Source organism: Callorhinus ursinus, unplaced genomic scaffold, assembly GCF_003265705.2.
Source record: "Callorhinus ursinus isolate GAN/ISIS: 27379988/994484 unplaced genomic scaffold, GSC_fseal_2.0 scaffold22, whole genome shotgun sequence".
Classification (NCBI taxonomy): domain Eukaryota; kingdom Metazoa; phylum Chordata; class Mammalia; order Carnivora; family Otariidae; genus Callorhinus; species Callorhinus ursinus.
Window position 1 is genome coordinate 23,905,100 of NW_027397084.1, and position 23,771 is coordinate 23,928,870.

The window sequence follows — 23,771 nt, forward strand, 5'->3', positions numbered from 1 at the left end:
CTTAGCTATTGTAAATAATGCTAAAATGAACATAGGGGTGCATATACCTTTTTGAATTATTTTTTTTCGTGTTCTTCAAGCAGATACTCTGTAGTGGATCATATAGTAGTTCTATTTTTAATTTTTGCAGAAACCTCCATATAATTTTCCATAGTGTCTATACCAACTCATACTCCCATTGTGTGGGAGTATTCTGTGTGCACAAGGGTTCCCTTTTCTCCACATCTTCAGCACTTATCTTTTGATGTTTTGATAATAGTCATTTTAAAAGGTGTGAGGTGACATTTCATTGTAGTTTTAATTTGCATTTCCCTCATTAGTGATATTGAGCATCTTTTTATTGACTTCTTTGGAAAAATGTCTATTTAGATCTTTTACCCATTTTTTTTTAAAGATTTTATTTATTTGAGAGGGAGAGCATATAAGCGGGAGGCAGAGGCAGAGGCAGAAGGAGGGGGAGAAGCAGACTCCCCGCTGAGCAGGGAGCCCCATGCGGGGCTCGATCCCAGGACCCCAGGATCATGACCTGAGCTAAAGGCAGAGGCTTAACTGACTGAGCCATCCAGCTGCCCCTCTTTTGCCCATTTTTTAATCAGATTGTTTGTTTGGTGGGGTTTTTTTGTTGTTTTGTTTTGTTTTTTGCTATTGAGTTTTGTATGAGTTCTTTATAATAATTTTGGATATTAACCCCTTATCAGATATATGATTTTCAAATATTTTCTCTCATTTAGTAGGTTCCTTTTCATTTTGTTGATGGTTTCCTTTGCCATGCAGAAAGTTTTTAGTTTTATGTAGTTCCAGTTGCTTATTTTTGCTTTTTGTTGCCTTTGCTTTTGGTGTCAGAGTCAAAAAAATCATCACCAAGATGTATGTCAAGGAGCTTACTGCCTGTGTTTTCTTTAATTTTACTTAATCTTTAGTTAACATTCTCAGCATGGGAAGTTGAATAGTTCCTAGAAAGCTTTGTTCTCCTCTGGTTCCAAGGCTCCTGTGATTCCACTTTGATTTTTGGTTTTAGTCATCTCATGTTTTCAATCTGACCTTATCTTAATCTCAACTAATTATCTCTCTCTGTTTATGGAGTTTTGCCATGTTTCTTTAAGGCCAAATTGTGACTTTCAGGGTTATAGATTTAATTGGCTAGCCTTTCGTTCACTCCTCTTTAATTTTGGCTTTGTGACCTGACCATATGTTCTCTCCAATGCTATACCTTGCTATAAGTAATAGTAGTAATATATTTATGTATTTTAATCTTTGTATTATTTACAAATTTAATATTTTTTTAAAGATTTATTTATTTGAGAGAGCGAGAATGAGAGAGAGAGAGTACATGAGAGGGGGGGAGGGTCAGAGGGAGAAGCAGGCTCCTCGCTGAGCAGGGAGCCCGATGCAGGACTCGATCCCAGGACTCCAGGATCATGACCTAAGCCAAAGGCAGTCGCTTAACCAACTGAGCCACCCAGGCGCCCCAAATTTAATATTTTTAAACTACTACCTAAGAAATTATTAAATAAAAGTAAATAAAATATTTAATTCCCTTGTGTACATCTAAACTCATCCTGATTTGTAATCTTGATACAGCTTTTAGTAAGCCTGTGTGTGTCTCTGTGTGTGTGTGTGTGTGTGCGTGCATAGATGTGTGTATCCTCCATTACATATACATACTTGCAGTGTAATGTTGTTAAAACACAAACATATTATAATGTTTACCTCAAGTTTTTTATTCTATGTAAACTGTTATTACTAATGACTGGTTGATTTCTATATATAGATATAAATATTATAAAATCCTGTAGAATAAATAAAGTATATAAACAAATAGCCCTGACCTTGAAAAAATGCTGAATTCTTTAAACCAAATACATGTCTTTATTTTGTAATTTATAGTATTAAGCCAATTTTCAAAAACCATTACAACTTGTATTTTCTCAAAATTATGCTTAAGAAAAATTTATCTTTATTATGTTTTAAAAGAAAAAACTGAATAACCAAATTAGACCATGAAAATCTTAGATGCCTTACTAACTCCTCGACATTCTCTCATTTGAAGTAAGAAATACCAAATACTTTAATTTTGTTTCTCTAATTCATCTTTATACATGCTGATTTCCCTTTGGATCTTATTGCGTACTGCTGATACTTGATGTGGACCTGATGTATTGTTTTTCACCAGTAGTAAATATTATGGGAGGGACGCCTATGTGGCTCTTTTGGTTAAGCAGCTGACTGTGGATTTCGGCTCAGGTCATGATCTTAGGGTCTTGGGATTGAGCCCTGCCTTGGCTCCTTGCTCACCACGGAGTCTGCTTGTCCATCTCCCTCTACTCCTCCACCACTTGCACTCTCTGGTGCATGTGTGCACGTGCACACTCTTTCTCTCAAGTAAATAAAATCTTTAAAATAAAGAAATAAGTCTTTAAAAATAAATAATAAATAAATAAATATTATAGGACACTGATATAAGCAGACCAAATTTATTACTTAATACATACGGATATATAGAAATTGGGGCATTGCATATTTTAAAATATATTTTGAAATGATTTTTTTGGTCTATCTTCCTTTAGTTTTTACCAGATACGTGCATCTATGAAAATTCCACCAAGAGTTCCCCACAGAGTAGAAGCTAGTTTGTTACATGCAGCAGGTAAGCGAAGGAATGTTTTTAACTTTTAAGAAAAGTCTGAAGCAACATTATAATGGCAATGATAACTTTTAATTATTTTTATTTTTTTAACTACAAATATAAGATACCAACGAGTATCATTATAATAAGAAATATATTTGAGGCCTCCGTAAAACAGGCTTGATTATAGGTTCCTTGTCTTTCTCTTAGATTTCTTATGATGAGCATATGAAAGAATGTATGTGAAATTTCCACAAAAACAAACATAAGTAGGGGTGGTGTCAGTTATATCATGTAAGATGTAATTTTTAAAAATAGACAGTAAGGGACGCCTGGGTGGCTCAGATGGTTAGGCGTCTGCTTTCAGCTCAGGTCATGATCCCAGAGTCCTGGGATCGGGTCCCGCATCGGGCTCCCTGCTCTTTGGGAGCCTGCTTCTCCCTCTCATTCTCTCTCTCTCTCTCTCTCTCTCTCTCTGTCTCTCATGAATAAATAAATAAAATCTTTAAAAAACTAAAATAAAAATACACAGTGAATGTGGACATATAATTTGATATATTACAAAGGTGTTTTATGATAGTTTTATAGTATGCCTTTGAGAATTTTTTTTAACCACATTTTTGGTCTGGGTTAACTGCTCTAATTAAAAAACAAAATGCAGAAAGTAAAGTATACAGTATAAGATAGATATGTTATAGTAGCTCAGTTATTTACTTATATTCTGTGAAGAGACACCAGCATTAAAATGTTTGAACCAAAACTGGTGGTCCTGATATAATCTGAGCATTTTTTCAGCTTTCCTGATACAGTGTACTCTGTTTCATTCTATGAAGTTAGGAAATGAAATGGTTAATGAAACATTCTAGAGAGTTATCATATATGTCAAGTATGAATTATGAGTTTTGAAAACATCATAAATAATAAAATACACCTAACACTAAAGCTATGCTGAGCATAGTTCAGTCTATTTTAAAACTGAAGAAAATATTCTGGGAATTTGAAGTGTTTAGGATTATCTTTTTAGCATCCTATGGGTACTAAAATGCTAGGTTTATAGGTTTTAATGAATTTTACATAATGGAGAGTTTATTCTATCTTCCTGAAGACTCTCAAAATACTCAGGGAGGTTTATTGCTTATGACCAAAAATATGTACATTCTTTATTTTTTAAAAAAAAATCCAAAAGTATTTTTTTCTTGGCCTGGCATACATATTAAAGTGTAATTTATTGTCATTTGGACTTTTGTAAGTCTACTTTCTATGGAACATAGAGGTTAAAATAATTAATATTGCAAGACAGATTTGGTCTTCCCTTTTTGAACTTCCTTAATCTAGTAGACTAAATGTCTTGCCTAGTGTATCTTCTAAAGTTGCCAGTTGAAAAAAATAGACCTTTTTTTCTGGGCTCCCTTTTTATTTTTTCAGCTTTATTGAGAAATAATTAACAAATAGAATTGTATATATTTAAAATATACAAATTATTTGTTATATATACATTATGAAATAATTACCACAATCAAGATAATTAGCATATCCATCACCTCACATAGTTCACTCTTTTGGGTGTGTGTCATGAAAACACTTAAGATCTACTCTTTGCAAATTTAAGTATACAAGATTTTATTATGTAGTCACCATGCTGTGCCTTAGAGCTTACTCATAACCGAAAGTTTACATCATTTGACCTATATCTCCCCATTTCTCTCACCCCGTAGCCCCTGGCAAGCACAATTCTGCTGTTTCTATGAAATCAACTTTTTGTTTTGTTTTGTTTTATTTTCACACGTAAGTGATTCCATGCACTATTTGTCTTTCTCTGTCTGACTTATCTCACTTAGTGTCATGCCGTCTAGGTTCATCCGTATCATTGCACATGGCAAGATTTCCATCTTTATGGCTGAATAAGATCTATCTCTCTCTCCCTTCCTCCCTCCCTCCCTGCCTTCCTCTGTGTGTGTGTGTGTGTGTGTGTGTGTGTGTGTGTGTGTGAGCAAGAGATTGAGAGAGAGAAAGAGAGAGACACACCACATTTTCTTAATAAACTCATCTGCTGACAGATACTTAGGTTATTTCCATATCTTGGATATTGTGAATAATGCTGCAGTGAACATGGTAGTGCAGATTTCTTTTCAAGATACTCACTTCATTTCTTTCAAACATATACCCATGAGCTAGATCATTATGGTAGTTGTAACTTTAATTTCTTGAGGAACCTCCATACAGTTTTCTATAGTGGCTGCACCAATTTTCACTCCCACCAACAGTCACAAGCGTTCCCTTTTCTCCATGCCTTCACCAGTACTTGTTATATTTTGACATTTTGAAAATAGCAGTTCTAACAGGTATAAGCAAATATCTCTTTGTGTGTGTGTGTGTGTGTGTGTGTGTGGTGTTTTAAGATTTATTTATTTATTTATTTGAGAGAGAGTGCACCCATGCATGGAGCGAGCCCAGGGAGGGATATAGGGAGAAGGAGAGAGAGAATCTCAAGCAGACTCCCCGCTGAGCTTAGAGCAGGACTCTGGGCTCAATCTCCACAACCCTGAGATCATGATCTGAGCCGAAATCAAGAGCTGGATGCTTAACTAATTGAGCCACCCAGGCGCCCCATCTTTGTGGTTTTGATTTACATTTTCCTTGGTGATAATGATGTTGAGCACCTTTTTATATGCACCTGTCAGTCATCTGTAAATCTTCTTTAGAAAAATGTCTTCAGATCTGCCAATTTTTTAATCAGACTGTTTTTTTTGCTGTTGAGCTATATGAGTTCTTTTTTTGGATATTAATCTCCTTAGATATATATGATTTTCAAATATTTTTCCACTTTTGATAGGTTGTCTTTTAATTTTATTGATGATTTCCTTTACTCTGCAGAAGCTTTGTAGTTTGACATAATCCCGCTTGTTTATTTTTACCTTTGCTTTTGTGGTCAAATCCAAAGAATCATTTCCAAAACGAGTGTCAAGGACCTTTTCTCCTGTGTTTTCTTCTAGGAGTTTCATGGTTTTGGGTCTTAAATTTAAGTCTTTAATTCAATTTGAGTTAATTTCTGTGAGTGATATAAGATAGGGGTGTAGTTTCAATCTTTTGCATGTAGATATCTAATTTTCTCAGCACTATTAAGAGACTGTTCTTTCCCCATTATGTTTTTGGTACATTGTCAAAGATTAGTTGATCGTGTGTATATAGGTTTATTTCTAGGCTCTATTCTCTTCCATTGGTCTGTGTACATGTTTTTATGTCATTATCATACTGTTTTGATTACTATAGCCTTTTAATAGTATTATAGCCTTGAAATCAGGAAGTGTGATGTCTCTAGCTTTGTTCATTTTTTCTTAAGATTGCTGTGGCCATTCAGAGTCTTTTGTGGTTTCATATGAATTTAGGATAATTTTTTCTATTTCTGTGAAAAATGCCATTGAAATTTTGATAAAGATTATATTGAATCCATAGATTACTTGGGGTAGTGTGGACATTTTAACAATAGTAATTCTTCCAATCTAAGAACACAGGATATCTCTCCTTTTATTTGTGTCTTCTTCAATTTCTTTCATCAGTGTCATAGTTTTTAATGTACATGTTTTTATTTCCTTGGTTAAATTTATTCCTAAGTATTTTATTATTTTCGATGCTATTGTAAATGGAATTTCTCCTGTTTTTAAATAATTGAATGATTTTACATTTATGAAATAAACATGCACAGAACAACTACCTTTTATTTTTTATTGAAGTATAGTTGACATAATGTTATATTAGTTTCAGGTAAATAATGCAGTGATGGGATTGCTTTCTTGATTTCTCTTTTGAATAGTTCATTGTTAGTGTATAGACAAGCAACTGATTTTTGTATGTTGATTTTGTATCCTGCAACTTTACTGAATTTCTTGGTTAGTTCTAACAGCTTTTTGGTGGAGTCTTTAGATCATGTCATCTGCACACAGATAATTTTACTTCTTCTTTTCCTATTTGGATGCCTAAAATTTCATTTTATTGCCAAATTGCTGTTGCTAGGACTTCCAGTACTATGTTGAATAGAAGTGGTGAGAGTGGGTGCCCTTGTTTCTAACTTTAAGAGGAAAGATTTTAACTTTCCACCATTGGGTATGATGTTAGCTGTGGGCTTGTCCTATACAGCCTTTATTATGTTGAGGTACATTTCTTCTATACGTACTTTATTGAAGTTTTTATCATGAAAATATGTTGAATTTGGTCAAATGCTTTTTCTGCATCTACTGAAATGATTATATGAATTTTATTCTTCATTCTGTTAATATGGTATATCATGTTTATTTGCATATGTCAAATTATCCTTGCATCTCAGGGGTAAATCTCTTGGCCATACTAAATGATCCCTTTAAAGTACTCTTGAATTTGGTCTTTTAGTATTTTTTTGAGGTTTTTGCATCAGTGTTCCAGCGGTAGTAGCCAGTATTTCTTCTTTTCTTGTAGTGTATTTGTCTGGCTTCCGTATCAGGGTAGTGCTGGCCTTTTAAAATGAGTTTGAAAATGTTCCTTCCTGGTCAATTTTTGGAAAAATTTGAGAAGGATTAGTATTCTTTCATCTCTAAGTGTTTGGTAGAATTCACCAGTGAAGTCATCTGGTCTTGGGTTTTTATTTGTTGGGAGATTTTTGATTACTGATTCAGTCTCTTATTGGTCTGTTCAGATTTTGTTTCTTCATGATTTAATCTTGGTAAGTTATGTTTCTAGAAATTTATCTATTTCTAGTGTATTTAATTTGTTGGCATTGTTCTTATCCTTTGTATTTTTGTGGTATTAGTTGTAGTGTCTTTCATTTATAATTATATTTATTTGAATCATTTTTTTCATATTCCAGCTAAAGGTTTGTTGATTTTGTTTATCTTTTCAAAAAACCATCACTTAGTTTCATAGATCTTTTCTATTGTCTTTCTAGTCTCTATTTCATTTATTTCCACTCTGATCTTTGTTATTCCCTTCCTTCTGCTAACTTTGGGCTTAGTTTATTCTTCTAGTACCTTGAGATGTAAGGGTAAGTTGTTTGAGATCTTTCTAGATTATTTGTATGACAGAAATATTACATGTAATTAATGCCATTTACAGAGTAATGTTATTTTAACATTATGACAAATAGTATTTCAGAAATACCCAAATAGAGTACTTTCTTTTTAAGTGCTTTTTCCTGGACACTGTGATTTCAGTTTGTTTTTAATTAGTTGTAAATCCAGATTTAGTCATTGTTGCTATTTCAGCTTCTAATACTATTAACTTTGTATTGACTGTAAAGTGTCCGTTGTCTGATAATTTACCAGTGTGTGGAAGGGAAGTATCTTTTAAAAATAGTTTATAGCAGACACCAGTCTTTAAAAGAGAAGCCTGGGTTTGAAAAGCAATAAAATTCCATAATACATGATTTTTAGTTTGTATGTGAAAACATTATTTATGTGTGTATTTTTATAGCATTATACAAGAATGTTTTTAAGAGGTCGCATAGTTTTTCAGTTAATTATACAGCCAAAATGGAAAGCACAAGAACTGGATTTTGAACAGAAGAAGAAAAATATAATTTCTTTCATACTTTTTCAAATCAGCAAACTTTTGTCTGTCATGTCTAAAATGTAATACCTAATATAATTTCTGAAGATCTTTTTTTATCTTAATATTGTGTCAGTGTATTTTATTTTTCTCTAATTTAGAATATCTTATTTTTCTTGTTTATAGTATACACTGATATGTATGGATTTTTACAAATGACCCTTAACAGATTATGAGATATGCTACTTTCCCCATCCCAGTACCATTCCCAGCATGATTATCTTTTATATGTGTGTAGCGTTCCATAGGTTCTTGTTTCATCCTCTGAACATCTCTATGATAATGTAAATCTGGTATTTCATTTGTGTTTCCTGCCAGTGTACCCCATAATAGCCTATCATGTTAAATGTTTTAAGTTCATATGAAAATTATAGAGGACAATGGTTGATGGAGTTGGTGACTTATTAAGGCTCACAGGTATGGTACATCCAAAATAATGTTCTCATGCCCAGATGAGTTTTTCCTCACCAGCAATCTTGAAAAAGAGAGAGAGAGAGAGCAAGAGAGCGCACTAGCTCATACATGCAAAGAAGGCAGCAAATTTATTCCAGTCTTAGAGGTACTGATTCGGTTCTCTTTTTATGTCCTTCTTCCTTCAAGTTTGTTTCATTTTAAAATAGTATTTAAGAGTTCCCAGAGTATGTATCTTTTTAATATTAGTAGATTTGTTAGGAAAAGTTATCCGTCCCAAAATTTTCTGCTTCCAAAAGTTACTCCTATGAATTTGGCTGGCTTCATTTTAATACATATCATTGATTTCTAGACTCATCCTTGATAACATAAATATATTCATATTGGGGGAGTTTTTCTTTATCCTGTATGTTCTCTTTTTACCTCTGTTTCTTAAAAATTCACTCTTTTAGGGGCTTGGATTTTCTCTATTACATATCCTATTTTTCTTGTTTGATTTGTACTATCACCTCAAGATCTTTTCTTTTCAGTACTGTATTTTACCATAATTCCTACACTTTATGTATATTTCTGAAAACCTTGTATAAGAAGAAAGTAATGATTTTGTCTGTGAGTTGCAGAAAGGCAGGTTAGATGTGGTAGGAATTAGATGGTATTATACAGCTTATTGCAACACATTTAAATTATTTCCAGCATGAAATTGTGCTGACAGTGAGGGGTTTGGGTCAGGAAGTAGCTGTCATCTACAATAGCATCAGTCATAAAAGACAATGAGTATTTATAGGGCTGTTGAAAATTAATTAATAAGAAAATATTCACAGACTTCAACAACAAAGAACTCATTGCTTGTTCTAAGAAACTGGCCCCAGTTTGAAATGTTAGAGCACTATGTACAATTTTGATAAAAAGTTCAAATAACAACTCCCCATTTCTAATAATGATAGTATTTTTTAAAAGAAACATATATTGTTTCATTTGCTTTTTAATTTCCACCCATCCCTTTTTTCTGAAAAAGTAATTTTACAAAAGTAATATAAATAGTTAAAAAATCTATTAGTCCAGAAAGATTTGTAGTGAAAACAAAGTTACTTTTTTAGATGCATCCACTTTTAACTGTTTCTCTAGTACTAATCTTTTCCTTTATACAGACATTTTCACTTCCTGGTATGATGAATGCAACTGAATCATAAACTATTTCCTCCCTCCCTTCTCCTTACTTTTTAAGAGATACCATTATTCCCATATCTTTCTTTGACTTTGAAGTTACTGTTACATAATATATTGTTTAAACTTCCATTTCCTATTTTAGCCAATATGACAGACCCTATTTTGTAGTATAAGGATATAAGCAATTTTGCCTCTTTTTTCAAATTTTCTCTTTTCCTCCACTTTTCAACCTGTTAGGTATATCCTTTCTTTTATAATATCAAGGTTGCTAACATTCAAATTCTGTTTTGTAACTGTAGTTAAATCTTAATGTGCTCTGTCTCTGGGTTGATTGCAAATGTCAAAAATAAGTAAATAGCATTTTCATTTTTATGGTAACACGAGAGGGAAAGTGTTTATAAAATTGAAATGACTATCCAACATAAAAAAGGAAGATCTTAATTAAGTTTCTGGCAAGACAAGACAAATCTAGTTACCATTGTGGTATTGATCTGGGTCACCTGTGATTTAGAGATAGCCATGGGTATGTCTTGGGTATTTTAAAAGCTTGTATATTCAGAGATACAGCTCTGTTGGAGTTAACAGAGTAGTGACTTGGAATCAGGATACCAGCTTCCTTTTATGTTCCCTTGGAAAACTCACTTAACCTCTCTGAGCTTCAGTTTCTCATCTGGGAAGTGTGTTGCCTGCTTTACAAAGTGGTTGTATGTTAAATAAGTGGAAGTTCTCCGCAAACTGTAAAGGGCTGTATACGTGTAAAATGTTATTATTTGACTTCTCATGATATGAGAAAGAATGAGAAGCAGTCACATTTTGTCTCATTTACTATACTATTTGTGAACCATTTAATGTAAAGAGCTGAAAGTTATGATAAAGTTAATTTGATGTTTTCCTGTGATTATATAATTGTACAGCATAGTAAGTACATAGGATAACATCTCATGTTAATCAGTAAATTAAAATTTTTTTAATTAAAAGCTATTTCTGGGATAAGAATGAACTAGAATGACCAAGGACAAGAAGGGAAATATCCAAAGGGAAGAAGAGACCTTACAAAAAACCCCTGAATTTATAACTCATCAAGGAAATCTAAGTGCCTACACTTGAATTTCTGTGCTTTTAATACTAACTTAATCTGTAGATAGTGTTTGAGTTTGGATTTGTTCTGCCGCTCGCTAGCAAGTCTTGTTTTGCCATTTACTAGCTGTTTGGTCTTAAGCAAATTATTCACTTTTTCTGAGCCTTACCTAATCAGTGAATGGAAATAATCCTTGTCTTACAGTGTGTTTGTGAAAATTAATTGAGAAAATTAGGTAAAGAGACCTGGTATAATGCTCAGTAAAATTGCTTCCCTTTGTTATGCCCTCTGTTTCGATCCCAAATTGCCCCAGATCTTAAAAAACTAAAATAAGTTGGACTCTAGATCCCAGAACCAACTTGATTAAGTAAAGATAGTCATGAAGGAGTTGCCCAGCAACCATTTATATGCCTTTTCTTTCTCAGTTCTCAAGAATTAGCCTTACTTATATACAGAATAGCTGAGTGATATGGTTTAACCTTTTTATACCTCCTTTGAGTCTTTTCTTCCCCAGTGAGACAGCTACCTATTACTAGTATAAGGGTTCTGTGATATGTGTAAGAGTGAACTGCATACCTATATTGAAACTACTTTATCACTATGACAGAGAAGACCGAACACAGGCTCTGGGGGCAAACAGCAGTGACATTTGCCTCTGGGTAAATTATTTAAATTATCAGAGCCTTGGTATCTCTAAAACAGATATATTAATCCCTGCTCTATAAAATTGCCTAAAGGATTACTAACAATATACATAAAGCACAGTGCCTGGCACATACTAAGTGCTCTATAGATGGTAGTTAGTAGTAGTAGTAAAATAAAACTGCTACTTTTTTGTTTTCTTTTTTGTTTAGTGAATAAGTTTAATATATAATGTGTAAATTTAAGGTATACCATGTGTTACTTTGACACATTTACTTACTGTGATTGTTGTAGCAATATTTATTGACATTACATAATTGTAGCACTGTATTGCTGCCTATGTCTATTATACTGTGCAGTAGATTTCTGTGGCTTATCTACTGCTCCTTGCAGGTTTGTACTCTTAAACAACATCAATCTTACCTCCCCACTCCCTCACTTCCATTAACCACATTTTACTGTTTTTTATGAGTTTAACTTTTTTTTTTAAAGAATTCATTTATTATTTGACAGAAGGAGACACAGCGAGAGAGAGAACACAAGCAGGGGGAGTGGGAGAGGGAGAAGCAGGCTTCCCGCAGAGCAGGGAGCCCGATGCGGGGCTCGATCCCAGGACCCCGGGATCATGACCTGAGCTGAAGGCAGACGCTTAATGACTGAGCCCCCAGGCACCCCCTTTTTTTTTTAAGATTTTATTATGAGTTTAACTTTTTTAGAGTCTACAGATAAGTGATATACATCATTTTTTATTTTTCTGACCTATCTCACTTAGCATAATGTACTCAAGTTCCATCCATGTTGTTGTAAATGGTAAGATAGTCTCCTTTCTAACAGCTGAATATCATTCCATTGTGTATGTGTGTGTGTGTGTGTGTGTGTGTGTGTGTGTATACATATATACACACCACATCTTTTTTATCCATTCATTCATCATTTCCATATCTTGGCTATAGTGAATAATGCTGCAGTAAACATAGGAGTGCATTTATCTCTTTGAAATCTTGTTTTCATTTCCTTTAGCTATATACCCAGAAGTGGAATTGCTGGATCGTATGGCAGATCTATTTTTAGCTTTTTAAGGAAACTCCATATTGTTTTCCATAGTGGTCAGACCAATGTACATTCCCACCAACAGTGTATAGGGTTTCACCACATCTTTGTTAGCATCTGTTGGCTCTTGTCTTCTTGATAATAGGCATTGCAATACATGTAAGGTGATACCTCCTTGTGTTGTTGATTAGCATTTCCCTGATTAAATTAGCATTTCCCTTATGTGTTGTTGATTAGCATCTTTTCATATGCCTATTGGCCATTTTGATGTCCTCTTTGGAAAAATTTTTATGTAGTTCTTCTACAAGACTGCTATTTATGAGAAGAAAGGGAAAATTGCATAAAACCTCAAACAATAATGTTTGGGGAAGGTCTTATTGCTTTAAAAAATATATATATATATGCACACACACACACACACATATACACACACATACATATACTCTCCACTTTGATAGAAGTTTCACAACTAGATAAGCATTTGGACTAATAAGAAATCAACCCTGGTTGAACCAAAAAGAAATTTCCAAAAAAATAAAGTAATTTCCAGTTATTTGTATTTGGCCAGAGTTTTTCTAAGGCCATCTATTCTGGATAAAATTCTTTGTGTGTACATGTATTCCTACGTACCACCACCCAGTGCTTTTATAAAGGTGATAGCAGTTAAGAACAAATTAATATCAAGAAAAGAGGAGGGCTGGAAATAAAGACTAGCTATCAAAGTAAGGAGGGGTTGTCCCAGTTACTTTGCCTTGGCAGTAGTAAATTGGCCACTTGAAATAAAGCTTCAAATATTTTGACATAGAAGAATCATCTGTTTTTCCCCTATTTGTTGTCTCCTTAAGCTTTTCCCACCCACCAGCTTTTCAGGGGCTTCCTTTGAAAGCCATTGAAATATTTTGACAGTTTTGCTGAATTGTTAAGATTTTTCATGATTTGACCCTATCCTACATGTCTAACTTTATTTCCCACCGTCTCCTGTGGTCTCCCTATAAAACCGCTTCCATTTTCTCAAATTTGATGGGTTCTAACTTACCTCATATTTTGTGCATGTTTTCCCTACCTCATTATCTCCTTTTTTAAGCCATAGATAACTCCCAGTGAGAAGTTTTCTCTGCTATGTTTCATAGCACTTTCTATAAATATCTTTTACCTCTTAGCATGTTATAATTTTTTATTATTTTATTATAATACAACCAAACATCAAGAATCATTAAAGAAGAATGCTTTTTAAAAATGAGGAAAATTTAAAGAAATACACAGCTAGAGACGATTCATTTTATGTCACTAATCCATTACTGTTAACAGTAACTGAATAACCTCAATATTCATGAAGGAAAAACTCACCATAGAGTTAGAGTTTTCAATAAACCCTGCATAACTCATGAAACTTGAGTCCATTTGGCCTTACAAGCCTCCATTTTACTTTACCTAGATTCAGTAGTTTCTTTCTGTCACTGCCATTATTTGTCTTTTTACCTGGCATAACAGATAGTGATAATTACATTGGCATTTGCTTTGGCCTCCAAAATAGGGAGTTAAGAGATTATCACATTGTAGTGCAATTATTTGCTTGAATGTTTCTATTCAAACTAGATTGGGAACTCTGAAAACAAGGGCAGCGTTCTTATTTATGTTCCTATCTCTTAGTTCCCAATATTTTAGTAAGCTTAATTAAGTTACAGTTGAATGAATGCTCACTTGTTCACAAAATAAATAACAGATATCAATGCCAGCTCTTTAACCAAAGGAAATGGAAATGCAAGATGGTGATAGGAATAAAATATAAAATATAAATTATCGTGACTTAATATAGGTGTTTGTAGGCCTCTATCACAGGTCTCTAAAAGTGTAGATCTGATGTTTGGGTTAGCAGATAACTGATAGGCAAAGTGAAAATAGAATTCTTTCAACAAGGAGTTAGGGCACTAAATTAAGAAGTTAGGTGAAAGTTCAAGTTTTTGATAAATACTTGCTGAGGGCCCATTATGTGTAAGATGTAGTACTCACTCCTAAATTAAAGCAATGAAAAAGATATATGTGGTTCCCACCCTCATGGATGGAGGTTATCATCTAGTAAATATTAAAAAGCAGAGAAGGTTTCAGATTCAAGACAATAAACAGACTATACACATATGTTTGGATCTTTTTGTTTCTAAGACTCTTTGCTAATAGCAATATAAAACACAGAAAGGAATAGCAAAATAGTTCAATAAGTTTTTGTAGGACGGAAAACAGAAGTGAGCGCTGAACTGCCTTTTCGGACACCTTCCCCCAGGGATTTCAGGAAGGCACAGAAGATGAAGGGAAGTAATAGTGGGCCTGAAAACAGGGATTAATTAAAGGTCTGTAACCAGATCAACTATGGTAGTTGGGCATCCCAGCCCCAACTGCAGAATGTCAGGAAGATTAGTATTTACCTTAGGACCAAAACCTCAGGACTTTTCTCTAAGTAAATTAGCATGGAATATTAACATATTAACACTTCAGAGTAAAGCACTTATTCTTTTGTGTATGTGTTTGGTAAAAAGCAAATAACATGAAATCTACCCTCAGCAAATTAAGTGTATAGTACAGTGTTGCTAACTATGTGCATATTGTTGTCAGCAGATCTCTAGAACTTTTTAACCTTGCATGACTGAAACTCTGTACCATTGAATAGCAGTTCCTCATTTCTCCCTCCTCACAGCCCCTAGTAACCACCATTCTACTTTCTTTGATAAGTGTGACTTTATTAGATTACTCATATAAGTAGAATCATGTAGTGTTTGGCCTATTTCACTTAGCAGAAGTCCTCACAGTTCATCCATATGTTGTAGTATAGAATTTTCTTCTTCTTTTTAAGGTTAAAAATATTCTGTTATATAACTCATTTTGTTTACCCTTTCATCTACTGATGACATCTAGGTTGTTTCCACCACTTGGCCATTGTGAATAATGTGGCAATGAACATGGAAGTGCAGATATATCTTCAAGGTCCTGTTTTCAGTTCTTCTAGATAAGTACCCAGAAGTGTAATTCCTGGATCATATGATAGCTCTGTTTTTAATTTTTTGAGGAACCTCCCTACTGTTTTCCATATTGGCAATACCATTTTACATTGCCACCAACAGTGTACGTGGGTTCCAGTTTCTCCACAAGTGCTGACCCTGTACATAATGCTATATGAAGTAAAAGATATGTGAGACATGGACCTTGCCTTCAAGAAGTTTCTTTTTCTTCTTCAGATTCTCTTCCTTTCCATCTTCATTTGACTAACTCTTTTTTATAGTTTCAACTTGAATGCTATATTGTCCACAAAGCCTTTCCTGAGTTCACAGACTAGATTTACCCTCGTAAGATAACATAGCACTCTATCCTCTGTCATGCTCAGCACAGATGTAATTTACAGAATTAGATGAGGGCAAGGAAAGTGGTCTTTTTTGTTTTCTTTGGTTTGATCTACTTAGCTTAGAACAATGCATGGCACAGAGTAACTGTACAATAAATACTTAAAAATTTTTTGTGAAATGTGTCATACATTTTTTGAAGATCATATAACATTTTATTAAATAATAAAATGAGTACCCAAATATCCAACCCTTCATTTAAGAAATAGAACATTACTAGTACCATAAAAGACTCCTGTATACTCCTCCTAATTTTTGTGTTAATCATTCTTTTGCTATCTGAATAGTTTTATCACCTATGAGTGTTACCCAAGTATATATCCTGGGTGGCTCGGTCGTTAAGTGTCTGCCTTCGGCTCAGGTTGTGATCCTGGAGTCCTGGGATCGAGTCCCACATCGGGCTCCCTGCTCAGCAGGAAGCCTGCTTCTCCCTCTCCCACTCCCCCTGCTTGTGTTCCCTCTCTCGCTGTGTCTCTCTCTGTCAAATAAGTAAATAAAATCTTTTAAAAAAAATTTTTAAAAAAGTATATATCTGGTCGAGTATGGAAAAACTGAGTATTAAGTACAAACCCAGTGTGTAAGAAAGGTGCAGTATCACTACTATTAAAAGAGGACTCCCAGAAGAAAAGCTAAGTAGAGTCTTTGGGTTATACTATGTTTCTGTATAGATAAAAAGTTTTAAGACTCCCCTTTGGGGAAGTTAGTGGGCAAGGTCAGGAGTGAATTGTGTGAAATTTAGAGCTCACCACATTCAGGGCTTCTGGTAAGGTTGTAATGTGATGAAGTATTAGATATCCAACACATGGAGTAGGCTGGTTTCCATCTGAACAACATTTAGCTTTTCCTCCTTCAACTCTTAGGAGTAGGTCAAAGCAGAAAACTGTGCAGTAAAAAGAGTGCCCTCTCATGATCTAGTCAAGAGGGAAGAAACTTCATCAGTGCACCCTTGACAAATCAAGCAGTGAAACGAGTCTGGCGAAGTGTTTATTCTTTTTTTTTTTTTTTAAAGATTTTATTTATTTATTTGACAGAGAGAGACACAGCAAGAGAGGGAACACAAGCAGGGGTGTGGGAGAGAGAGAAGCAGGCTTCCCATGGAGCAGGGACCCCGATGCGGGGCTCCATCCCAGGACCCTGGGATCATGACCCAAGCCAAAGGCAGATGCTTAATGACTGAACCACCCAGGCGCCCCAGCCAAGTGCTTATTCTTAGAATAAAATGGTACCAAGGCAGTAAGAATCTTTCAGATGACAGACCTCAACATATCTATTTGTTGAGGCTCACAATCCAATATTTATTAGTCATGTTCTATAAGGCAGAAGATTCTTTGGAATCTTCGTTCACCATCTTTGTAGGGATTCCCTTTGCCTCTCTTCCGCAGTATATCTATTTACCAACACCTGTTTTTCTTTCTTGGTTTATTCTCATTTTGGTAGGGCCTGTTTCAATATCTTGTTGAGAAAAGTGGCATAGGAACTTTTTGAAACCTTCCATGTCTAAAAATGTCTTTATTTTCCTCTTGTTTGAAAATTTAGCTAAGTATAGAATTCTAGGTTGGAACTCTCTTTTCTTCAGAAACCTGAAAATATTGTTCCATTGTCTTTTGGTTTGTAGCATTACTGTTGAGAATTCCAAAACCATTCTGATTGTTGACTCTCTATATGACCCTTTTCCCCTTTCAGGAATCTTGTAGAATCTTCTCTTTGTTTCTAGTGTTCTGATGGCACATAATGATGTACCTTGGGTCTCTGAGTACTCATTGGGCCCTTTTAATCTGCAAACATGTTCTTCAGTTCTGGGAAATTTTCTTATTTTGTTGATGATTTTCACCTATCTACTTTCTCTATTCTTTCCTCCTGGAACTTCTGTCATTCAAATAGTGGATCATCACTGGTTCTCTTAATTTTTAGTTGTGTTTTTTTTTTCTCGTTTTTTCCATTTCTGTCTGTCTTCTGTACTTTCTATTGTACTTATTTCTCCAACTTTAATCCCTTTATGAGCTTTTTGCTTTTGTTGTTTCTCCCTTTTTTACCTTTCCCTCTGTCTTCCTCCTCTCTTTCCTCGTTTTCCTCCTTACCTTTGATCCCTTCTCCTTTTCTCTTAAAATCCAAATGTTCTTGTTTTCTGAGTGTTCCTCTACCATAGCAACATTTTCTTGTTTCATGAAATGCAGCATCTTTTCTCTAAGAACAGTATTGATAGGCTTTTAAGGGTTTTTTTTCTACAAGTTTTTTTTTCTTTTTTGTTTTGGTGTCTAACTGGCATGGTAGAAGCTTTCTTCTGGTGTCTGATAGTCCTCAGTTGTATATACATGACTGAAAGGAAAGTTAATTGGAAGTTCTGAGAGCATACCTGGGACTTGTCTCTTTGACCTTTGCATAGGGTGATGTTGGTGAGCCATTTGCTAAGGAATCTTTGAAGTCAGTTGTCTATAGATCTTATCTATTATAATAGATCCATATAATATCTATTATAGATGTATTGGGTTGGTCAGATTCCATGTGCCAAGAAATGTGAAGAATCTGAGATTTTATTCTATATATTGTTGAAAATAATTCTTCATGGTTTCTCAACGTTTCTGTACATCTTGTGAACAGAGACACTGAAGGACTTGTGTTCCAAACTAACTTTTTAAGGATGTTTGTATAAGTGAGGAACTTTGGAAGATATAGATAGTTTGTTGGTCTGGAGCACAAACTAGATTTGTTTACTGTACAGTATAATAAAGATAATGTCTCCCTCTAGTTCAAAGATTAGACAGGTTTTCTTATAGCCCCTTATAAAAGATTAAGGTTTCCTAAGCTTAGAGTTTCCTCTCTTGTGACCTAAAACACACTGTACGCATAGCATCCACTAGGGCTTGCCTCTGTGTCACCCCCATGGAACTTGGGGGAATAAGGACGGGGGAACCGCTGTGATCATGCAGCTCATGCTGCTTGCTGTGCTATAAGTAATGAAGCCCTTTGTCTCTGACCCAGAAGTCTCCTGTCTTCCAGCACCCATGAAATTGTGGCCGGCTAGCTTGTTAGCTTGCAAATAGGATAAAATCTTAGATTCCTTACACTTCTTGAAATGCCAGAGAAGATGTTTTCTATTTCCTTCCTGGAGAGTAAGAATCTAACTGCCAGCCTCTGGAAACCCAGTAGAGGAGGAGTTCTGTGTATCTCTGCATTCAGTAGTCAGTATGCCTGTGTTCATATATTCATGCTTTCAGTTTTGTCACATGACTTCAAGTTCAGAGGGCCTTTGTTTTATCTTCTCCATGGAAAAAACCTTTAGGCTTCTGTGAAGGTGAACAAGGGACAGCAACCTAGTGGCATATAGTAGAGGAGAGGACATATGAATCTCTTCTGTTCTTTTCTTTTTAAAACTGCTACCTTTCTTACTCTCTTTTCTCTTTACTTCGTAGAACTTACTACCTTGAAACATAGTGTATCATTTACTTATTATTTTTATTCTTTATCCCCCCTCCCATTAGGGTGTAATCTCCATTAGGTCAGAGATTTTTATTTCTTTATTTTGCTGTATGCTCCAATACCCAGAAAATGACTGTTACGGCACATAATAGGTATTCAGTCAACAAATATTTATGGATATTGTTGATTGGATGAGTAAATGATTGAGTAGGAGGAACTTGCATATCTTTTGCCCATTGCTCCTGATTTGAGAATAAAATTAAAGAGTCATTGGCTCATCTTTTTAAAAGCTTTAAGTATTGATATTAATTGAGGATATAGGTAATTTTCACAGAAGGTTAACTGTTGTCTTTCCAAAGCAATTTAGAATAATGTATTTTGTACACGGTTTCTTATTCCTGTGTTAGAATCCCTTTTAGGGCATTTCTAATGGCAGTGTTCCCTTTTTCTGTTGGAATATTTCTAGCCTTCTCACTCAGTAAATATTGGATATAGCTTATTGGTAGAGACAATGAAGTTGACTAAAAAATTATTAAAAAGGGATAGGCCATGACATAGGAGCAAAAACAGTGTAATGTCCAGGTAGCCAAATTAAAGAAGTGTTTCAAGAGTGAGAATATGTGTAACTATTTCTGATGCTGATTATAAGTCAAGTAAGATGAGGTCTGAGAATTGACTGTTGTATTTAGCAAAGCAGAAGACATTAGTGGTCTTACTAAGAGCAGTTACATGTGCCAAAACCTATTTAATATGTGAATTAATTATTGTTGTGTAAGAATTTAGCCCCAAACTTGATTTAAAACAAACAGTATGTCATAGTTTCTTTGGGTCTGGAATCCAGAAGTTGTTTAGCTGCTTGCCTCTGGCTCAGGGTCTCTCAAGAAGTCTGTTACTTCTGCTGTATTCACACAAATCAACCCTGGGACTCTGCTGGAGGAATTGTATAAGGATGTGGTACCAGGAAGTGAGACTCACTGGGAGCCATCTTGGAAACTGGCTGTCACAAAAATGGACTAAAGGCAGAATGAGAGGGGATGAATTATAAACATTGAATACCAAAAAGTCTTTTAAGGAGTTTTGCCAGAAAATGGAACAGAGAAATAGGGAATTTGTCCAGGTATATCTGTAGGTAGATGTAGTAATGGAGCTTAAAGAACTTCTCTGATTATTTTCTCATGAAATAAGAACCAGTGTTCTCAGTTGAGACTGAAGGATAGAAAATAACTTACAAAATAGTCATCTAGGAATGTGGAGAGAAAGTGGATTTGGAAAATATAATATGATTGCTAAGCAGCACCAAGGGTCTACTCGAGATTAGTGATCATGAATTAAAGTATAGACAGTCAGAAGAGTTGTGCATTTTTCCCCAGCTACATTCAGCTTGTGGGTACAAGTATGTATGTGGGTACAGGGCAGGAAGTTAGATTTATAAAAGTTGAGATTTATCTAGCCAGATATGAGAAAGCAAATTGGGATCTATGCAAGGATGAGTGATAATGATGAAGTATGGAATTTAAGATGGGTAAGGAGCAAAGGGAGATCTTGAGAGAAAGTACAGGGATTGCAAAAAAGAGTGTAGGATTCATGGGATCTATTAAATGGGGTCAAAAGATTGTGGTATTAGAGAGAGTAAGCTGGAGAGAGGCTATTGATTGAACTTTAAATTACAGAGGGATTGCAGTCAATGGTAATGTAAAAGTCTAGGGAATGACTATAGGAATGAGGAGCTAAGGAAGGCTAGAAGGCAAGAACACTTAAGGAGAGGAGAAAGAGAACCTAGGAGGTGTGATGGCTAGAGTAGTTTTGGAGAAAGTGACCTTGAGTTAGGAAATAAAGCCTTCAAGAAATGAGGGCTTTCAGGGTTTGTAGTGACTGCAGACATGAATGAGACGGTGAATGATACTGTCCAAGAGATTCAAAGCTGGTGGTAGGGTGGTTTTAGAAAGGAGAGACCAAGGGTGTTTAAAAGCATCAGTAAGGAATAAAGGACCTCCAGGTCCAGTAGTAGTAGGAGTGTAGAAGCCTGCACTTGAGAGGGCTATGCTGGAGCAGCATCCTTAGGAAATCAGTAGCAAAAACTTATGGTTTTTGAGGCAGCAGATTCTAATTTCACATTACCTGGGTGCTTTAAAAACAATCTACTTTCCGTTGAGGGAAATTTCTTCCCCTTCTCAGCTCTTCTCTGAAATATTGTGGAAGTTAAGTTTCTGATCTACTTCAAATTGGTTTTCTTTCTACTTGGTTTCCTTTGAGATATTTGAGAACTGTCTCAGACTTAGGAAAAATTGTACATGTGGTATAAATAACTTTTTTCTTGAACCATTTAAGAGTAATTTGCCAACATGATGCTCCATCATCCCCATATACTTCAGTATCTATTTCCTCCAAACAGTAACATTCTCCTACGTAATCCCAATAAAATCAAGAAATTAATGTTGATACATTACTACCATCTATCCTCAACCCATTCAAGTTTTGCTAGTTGTCCCAGTACAGTCATTTATAGAAGAATGATCTAGTTCAAAATCATAGATGGTAATTAGTTGTTATGTCTCTTTAGTCTCCTTCATTATGGAACAGTTTCTCAGTCTTTTTTTTACTTCCATGACCCTGAAACTGGTAAAGACTATAATCCTTTTAATTTGTAGAATGTCCTTCAATTTGCATTGCTCTGTGATTTCCTCATGATTAGATTCAGGTTATGCATCTTTGATAAGAGTATCTCCGAAATGATACTATATGTTCTTCTCATTATATCCTAGTAGGTGGTACATTTATTTGTCACATTAGTAATGATGTTAACTTGGATCATTTGATGGTCTTCTCAGACTGCTCCACTGTAAACTTACTCTTTTTCCCTTCAAAGATCTGTTTTTTTTTTCATTCATTCATGTGTACATCCATACAGACTTAAGAATTTCTATATTATTCAATGGATATCAATCTATTACTATCGTAATTTATTTGATGCTCCGTTCATCCCCAGAATGACCAGGGGTAACCTCTTCAAGCTAGCTTCCATGTCCTTTTGATGTGTCCCCTCATTCTTTTAGCACTTCTTTACTTTCTGGTATGAAAAGATGATCCAGACTTCTCTTGTCCTATCTGTGCCCCAACTCTAGAGTCAACCATTTCTCCAAAAGGTCTGTTCCTTTAATGGAAAATAGTATTATGAAACCAATATTTGTGGCTGTGTTGCTCTCAGGCCCTTTGAGTGGACAGAGCTAGTGAGCACATGTATATACACACACATATTTACACATGCATATACAAATTCACACCTGTCTTTATCTAAATATACTGCGAATACCATGAGTTCACATCAGTATTTCTAATTCCAGTCCAGTACCACAGGATTCATTTTGTATTTATATCTACTTTTCATATGTGTATATCCTTTCTATGAAAGATTTCAGTGAGAAACCTGACCCTCATTATCCTTAATATATTTTCTTATTTGATCGATCTCTCATGTATGCCAGTCTCTTGTCACTGCTCCCTCTCCCTCAGGATGCTCTCCTTACACTTCCTGGGCTTCAGCACCTCATGCCAGGTTACTTCTCTGTGTGGATACTCTTCTCAAACCCACTTAAACATACTAAGTCTTTGTGCCAGGAGTTCCTACTGTAGGGATGTTGGGGGATGTTGGCCTCACCTTACTTTGCCTCCATGAGAGTGTATCAGGCTGCCACTGCTGACACCCACCCTCACCACCATCATCCTTTTTGGACTCCTGTGCCTTGTCCCTGCCTGCCCTCTGCAAGGACAACCTCACCTAATTTGGGCTCCAGCATTGTCCCCCCTCCCCCCGCAGCCTTAGGTGTTCTCCCATGTGGTTGCCCTTTTCATCTTGCTTGGGCTCCCAATACCTCACCCTAAGTCACCCCTCTGCCAGGATTGCCCTCTTCATCCTACACAGGCTCTGACATAAGGCAACTACTCCATATGGACACCTCCTTATTCCATTTAGACTCTGGCATCCCACTCTCTGCTCCCTGCTCTGTAGAGGTGCCCACCTTATTTAAATGTTTAAATTCCACCTGGTTGTAATGACCTGATGCCAACAACCTGGATGGAGGTAAACCAATCTTTACAGGTAAAGGGCACAGTCTTCGACAAGACTGAACTCACTTCAGACATAAGGTCACACTCCAGGGGTCCACAAACTACCCACATTTCTGATTAGATGGCTACAAATTCAGGGTTCTTATTACCCTTCAGGTTTAGTAAGTCACTAGAACACACAAAACTCGGGAAAGCACTCTACTTATTATTACGGTTTTATTATAGTGAAGGGATACATAACAGAGCCAGCCAAAAGAAGAGATGCATAGGGCAAGGTCTATGCCAGATTTGTGAAGCTTCTGTTGTTCTCTCCCCAAGGAGTCAGGATTCATTACCTTCCCAGAAAGTTTGT

General features: G+C 35.4%; 1 protein-coding gene across 10 annotated transcripts in view; it reads left to right on the plus strand.

The window, feature by feature from the left end:
• Positions 1 to 23,771, plus strand: part of FAM135A (family with sequence similarity 135 member A) — a 124,868-nt gene that overhangs the window by 21,433 nt on the left and 79,664 nt on the right. For 9 of the 10 annotated variants that reach the window (XM_073905177.1, XM_073905176.1, XM_025890711.2 and 6 more), the window contains one exon: positions 2,568 to 2,647. The exons of the other annotated variant lie outside the window; for it this stretch is intronic. In XM_073905177.1, coding sequence (XP_073761278.1) covers positions 2,568 to 2,647 — 80 coding nt within the window. The remainder of the gene's footprint in view (positions 1 to 2,567; positions 2,648 to 23,771) is intronic. 10 annotated transcript variants of the gene reach the window in all.